The sequence below is a fragment of the Saccostrea cucullata genome, unplaced genomic scaffold (assembly GCF_032062105.1).
Source record: "Saccostrea cucullata isolate Sc308-1 unplaced genomic scaffold, CSIRO_AGI_Scuc_v1 ctg999, whole genome shotgun sequence".
Taxonomy (NCBI): Eukaryota; Metazoa; Mollusca; class Bivalvia; order Ostreida; family Ostreidae; genus Saccostrea; species Saccostrea cuccullata.
Genome location: NW_026933174.1, coordinates 3802 through 9944, shown reverse-complemented (window position 1 = coordinate 9944; position 6143 = coordinate 3802). Strand labels below are relative to the sequence as shown.

At 37.2% G+C, this 6143-nt stretch overlaps 1 protein-coding gene across 1 annotated transcript; it reads left to right on the top strand.

Annotated features, from left to right (window-relative positions):
* The first annotated feature begins 1855 nt into the window (after nucleotides 1-1855).
* On the top strand, nucleotides 1856-2527 carry LOC134237448 (uncharacterized protein F54H12.2-like). The gene has a single exon (XM_062719537.1). The coding sequence runs from the start codon at nucleotides 1856-1858 to the stop codon at nucleotides 2525-2527; it is 672 nt and encodes a 223-aa protein (XP_062575521.1).
* The last annotated feature ends 3616 nt before the right edge of the window (nucleotides 2528-6143 follow it).

Below are 6143 nucleotides of genomic sequence, written 5' to 3'. Positions count from 1 at the left end.
GGATCCAATGCCTTGAAATTATTAAGAGTGGTGCCTTGTACATTTCATTTGGAGGATTCAAAACAAGCCAAATGGGAACCCATTCGAGCGGAATATTTGAAACTAAGTAAAAAACATTTCGATACCATTGAGATTCACATCATGACTCCTTTAGGACAACCCATGCCCTTTGTAAGTGGTAAATCAGTGGTGAAACTTCATTTCAGAAAAGTATACTGAGATGAATGTACCCTTATTGTGTTCCATCTTATTGGGCGTGATGGCTTGTCTGGTCTGCTGTCTGTATTGTATTCCGCCCTAAGAGGGTATAAAAGAAAGTCCCCTGAGGACCTAAAGGTCAGTTGAACAAGAGACATGAAGCATGCAGTATCATCCAGGATTACTGAGACAAAGAGGACACAGTTCGACTTATCATAAAGGTTTTTTACGTCAAAAAGGAGGAGCAGAAGTTCTATCATCTCTGGATTGGTGGGAGCCCTTCCCTTGGATAATTTTTCACCCGGACCTCCTGCTACACAATTACTCAAATTGAGTAGGATTTTAACTCAGATGAAACCTCAAAAAGGAGGCAATTTTTTAAACTTCCTCTCCGGAGCGGTCCCTAACTTACGCATATCGGGCATAGACTCAGGTTTGACTCTCAACGACGTGGCCCAGTTAGCCATGGGGCCACGAAAAGGTCGAGGTTTTGTCAAAGATTTACTCCAACATGGGAAAAAACAAGCCATCATGGCCGGAGTGAAGATCGGCCGGGATGTAGTGGGAAAAAGAAAAAAAACATCAGAAATGCTCTTTTAACCCACGGACTCAATGCAGCTAAAAATACAGGTCTATTTGCTTTCAATCGAGGAGTCTCTTTACCCTTTAGAAAGAAGAAGAAAGGACAAACAGGTCAAGGAAGAAGAAGAAGACAAAGAAGAAAGCAGACAGGGAGAGGAAGAGTCCTGTTAGCCCGAGGGGGTCCTAAGAGAAAAAGGAAAAAACAAGGAGAAATTCCTAAAAGAAAACGTCATTTAGATGTGTTTGACTGAGAGAGAGAGTATTAATAGAGCAGTCCAGTGAACAGAAGGTTCATTTGTGAAAACTGAATCCTAGTAGACACATCATGTTACAGCCCGATTCCTGTGCGTGTGGGATGAACAATTTACAATTGTTTCAAGTCCCTCCGACTAATATTGCTTTAGAAGACTCGAAATGGGAAGAATATTACCCCATTTCCAGTACTTTGGATTCCCACACCGCTCCTATCGAATTTGAAATTAAAGGACAAGGAGATCACTATCTGGATTTATCTCAAACTTATCTTCAAATGGTATGTAAATTTACCAAAGACGATGGAAGTAATCTGGATGGGGCGAACAGCACTTGCAGTCCAGTGAATAATATCTTACATTCCATGTTTACGGAAATCGATCTCAGTCTTAATGGGAAAATAGTGACCCCGGGGACGGATACCTATCCTTACAAAGCTTATCTGGAGAAATTATTGTCTTACCGACCCAGAACTTTAAAGACACAGACGAGGGCCTGTAGTCTATGGGAAAAAGATACGACAGGACACATGGACGAAGTGGGGATAGAGGATCTTGGTGTAACTCAAAATAAAACCTTTAATGTAACCCCAGCTGTAAGTAGTGGTCCCGACACGGTGACCATTAACCAACCCATCCTCACAGCGTTACCGGCCAATTCTAAAAACGAAGGATTCAGAAAACGTCACCAAGCTATTGCTGCGAGTAAGAAAACCAGTTTGCTGGATATTTTACATTTGGATTTGTTTCAACAAGATCGATTTCTACCCAATGGAGTGGACGTCCGTTTGCGATTTAATTGAGCTAGACCCTCTTTCTACATGATGATCAAAGGAAGAAGTACAGGAAAAGTGAAAATACTGAGTATGGTCTTGTGGGTGAGAAAAGTCAAACCCACAGCAGTCATGATGAATACCATTAATCAGAGTTTGAACACCCACAGAGCCAAATATCTCCTGAGAAGAGTGGAAGTGAAAACCTTTACCATCCCCATAGGGACCCAGTCTAAGATTACAGATCATCTGTTTCAAGGCCAGATGCCTAAACGTCTCATTTTAGGCTTTGTGGAGAATGCGGCCTTTAACGGAGATAAAACTAAAAATCCCTTTCATTTCCAAAACTTTGGGATTAAGAAATTAGATGTCAGTATCAACGGAGAGACCATGAGTACTCGTTGTTTTGAACCTCATTTCAACGAGGATTTATATCTGAGATCCTATCTCAGTGTGTATCAAGCTCTGGGGAAATTAGGAGAAGATTTGGCTCCGGACATTACCCTAGAAGAGTATAAAAGCGGCTACACTCTATGGGGCTGGGATTTCACTAAAGATCAAGAGGCGCAATCGGATAAATTCCACATCATAGAAACAGGAAATCTGAGAGTAGAAGTGCAGTTTACCAACAATACGGTTAACACCATCAATTGTGTGGTGTATGCAGAATTCGATAACCTATTAGAAATTAACAAACAGAGAGAAGTGAGCATTGATTACTAAAAAATGGATACGGAACAATTGAGACCTGGAGAAAAAGCTGTCGTGGTCAATACGGATCCTCAAGATCGACATTGGGTGTGTCTGTATGTGAGCAATCCCGTGGTGGAATATTTCGATTCTTATGGATTTCCTCCCTTACAAAAAGAAATTCAAGACTTTATCCAGCATCATGCTCAACAATGGATTTATAATCCGTATCGCTATCAAGACTAGAATACCGATGTGTGTGGACAATATTGCGTGTATTATTTACATCAAAGAGACAAGAAAAGAAAGAAAACTGACGAGTGGCTATTCCCCTTTGACCAGAGTACGGCTTTACAAAGGGACAGATACGTAGCGAATTGGTTTAAAAACACTTATCATAAATTACCTACGGGTCATGGACAAAAGTGTCAATGTTTTTATCAAAATGTATTGTAAATGCATTGTTTGTTGTTTGTTGTTGTTGTTGTTGTTAATAAAGAATGAAAAAAAAATTGTGGGTTTTTGTCATTTTTAAAAATAGGTTATCTCCCTTTAACCATAGATTTTTTTTTTTCAAAACACAAAACAAACAAAAATGGTAAGGGTTTAAAGATTTGGGGAAAAATAAAAATAGATACAATGAAAAAAAAAAGTATAAAATAGTAAACATGGTACAAAACACACCTCAGTTGTGGACTGGCTTCATTATGGGTAACACCTCCAGTAAAGAAAAGAGTCAGAACACTAGATTAGAGGAAACTGAATGGTTACTTATACAGGAGGGAGGAAAAGATATCATACCACCTCCCTTGATTGTAGAACATCCTGTAGAATTTATACCTCAGGAGGAAAAAGAAAACATAAGAGCAAACAAACTCTTGGAGGATATAAAGGCTCATTATAAGAATAAACAGAAAGAAAATACAGGCAATGGATATATTGCTTACTTAAAACAAGACAGAGGTAGAATAGCCAATAATTGGATATTTATTTTAACTGGGTGCCGACAGGAAGATGTAGATCAAATCATTGGAAGTGATTATCAATACTTGATCTTACAAAAAGAAATGCATCCAGAAACTGGAAAACTTCATCATGTGAGAGGATTCATTCAAATGAAAAACAGGGTCCAAGGGAGATACATGTACAGAAAGATTCATAAATTAACCTGTTTTGAGATGTCTTACATCACCCCAGAATTGGTAAGAACCTTCTATAGACAAGGTGACTATGAAGAATATGGAGTTCTAAAACCTGATGTGAGAAACAAAGAATTAGTTCCAAGAGATTGTAGATTTACCTGAATAAAAAAAAAATATTTGAAATCTTGTTTTATTGTGTTGTTTTTATTGTTCTATAAAAACAAGGGTGTTTTTAAAAAATAGATTCATTTTACATCATGAGTCTCCAGGAGATACAAGGTGATTTACTCAACTGTGAGGTAGAAGCTATTGTTCATCAATGTAATTGTTTAACTGTAAAAGCTCATGGATTGAGTCAAAGTCTGGCAGAGAAATTCCCACAAGCTAATCTCTATACCACCCGCAGACCTCTAGGGACTAGAAATTTAGCTGTAGAAGAAGATAGAGGAATTCCAGGCACTATTAAGGTGTTTACTTCACAAACCCCTGTGGTCATTTGTTTACTAGCTCAATGGGATTATGGAAAAGCAAGTCACAGACCTAAAAGAATTTCCACTTATCAGGATACAGCACAAAACAGAGAGCAATGGTTTCAAGCCTGTTTACAAGAAATGGGTAGTTTACCTTCCAGACTTATGCTTTTCCTAACAAGATTGCCTGTGGACTAGCCCAAGGAAATTGGATTCATTATAGACATTATATTGAACAATTTGTACACACTTATGAAAAACATGTGTACATTCTTCTTCATCATTAATTGTGTGTTTTCATGTGATGTAAAATAAAGAAGAAAAAAAAGTACCTTTTATCTGTCATACTCTAAAGTCTGTTTAAACAGGAGAGAAGGTCCACCGCAGTCCCCATGCACTCATAAGCAGATCTCTGGGGGGTAGTAGAAACACTCAAGTAGTTTTCTTTCCCCTGAGATATAATGTTAATATTTAATGGAAAATTCAGAAATTCATCAGTTATTGGAGTCAAAACTTGCTATCTTTATGGTATTGATTTTCCATTATCAGATTTATTTTTATCCATTTTAAAAATATAAACATTTAAAATAAAACTAATAATCATCTTAATAATAATAATTAAATAAATTAAAAGGATATCTCATTGAAACTTTTTAGATTCAAGTTTTGTTTTTGTTTTTATGTTAGTTATTTCACTGTGTATTTCCCAAAGGAAGACCAGCAGCCAGGCTTCACTTCATAGAGAATGGATTATAGATGGTTAGGAACAAAACATATCTTCCAGGTTGAGGACTGTATAGAAAATAAAACCCATTTTTGTTATTATGATTTAAATTACATGAGACAATGCCTCTTATAAATGTAATGCAAAATAATATCTCTTATATATATATATATGGATACCTATACTCTAATCAATTAAATGTCATTTGTAAAATGTATTTTTTAAGACAGATTTATTTAGGATAGACTTTAAATGATGACATGAATAGCAGGCCATACTTTAAGCACATGACAAAACATTCTCTCAAATTACACAGAAATGGGTTATTTAGCATAGCTGACATTAAACATATAGGTGAGTGATAACATAATCACAATCATAAACAATGTGAAACAACTTTAAACGACCTACACGGTGGATTACAAGCCTTTTTCACTGGGGTAAAATCTTGCCGAGATTCGCCATGGCCGCCGAACCCGATTTTATTTCTTTAAAACTATAAGGGAAGTTTACCAAAAAAAAAAATAAATAAGAAAAAAAAGTTATTTTAAAAAAGTTAAAAGTTAAAAAATTAAAAGTTAATTTAAAAAAAAAATTTATGTTTTTAAAAAGTTTTAAAAATGTAAAAGTGATCTGGTGTTATAACTTGAGAGAAACACACACAATGTTTCTTTTTTTTGGACTGTATAAGGTACTCTTTTTGAACACACACAAACGTTTCGTTTCTTTGACTGTATAAAAAAGATCCTCTTTTTTTCTAAGATACAATCGTTTCTTTGACTGTATTTTAGAAAAAAGAAAGAAAATCTTTTTTTTCTAAGATACACACATAACGTTTCTCTTTTAACTGTTTAAGTAAGCATCTTTTCGAAACGATTGGGCAGCCCTTAAAAGGGCTTTTTTGTTATTTTTGTTGGTTTTTTAATTTTTTTTGGTTTTTTCTCTGGTTTTGGTTTCAGGTAACTTTACTGGCTCAGCAGACGTCGAACTACATGGCTGACTTGAATGCCATCCTCGTCGGAACTGTCATCTTCGTCCCTGTCCCTCTGCCCCCCGGGTTGTATAACTGCTTCGGTATTTCTACAAAGCGGACAGGATAGGTTCCGCTCCACGATCCGGGCCGCACAAAGTAAACAGGCAGGCCTCTGCAGGCAGCGCCCACACACAAAATTGGTGTCTTCCCCCTCTGTCATGCATAAACTGCACAGAATCTGCCGCGTGGGGACGGTAAACCCCCAGGGGGGAATCCTCCCTTGGTTCCTGGCCTGTCCCTAGGGGGTGGGTGTAGCGGCTCTGGGTGGCGGTGGTGGCGG

Coding starts and splice junctions, on each gene's coding strand:
- LOC134237448 (XM_062719537.1), top strand. CDS start 1,856: ATGATCAAAGGAAGAAGTACAGGAAAAGTGAAAATACTGAGTATGGTC.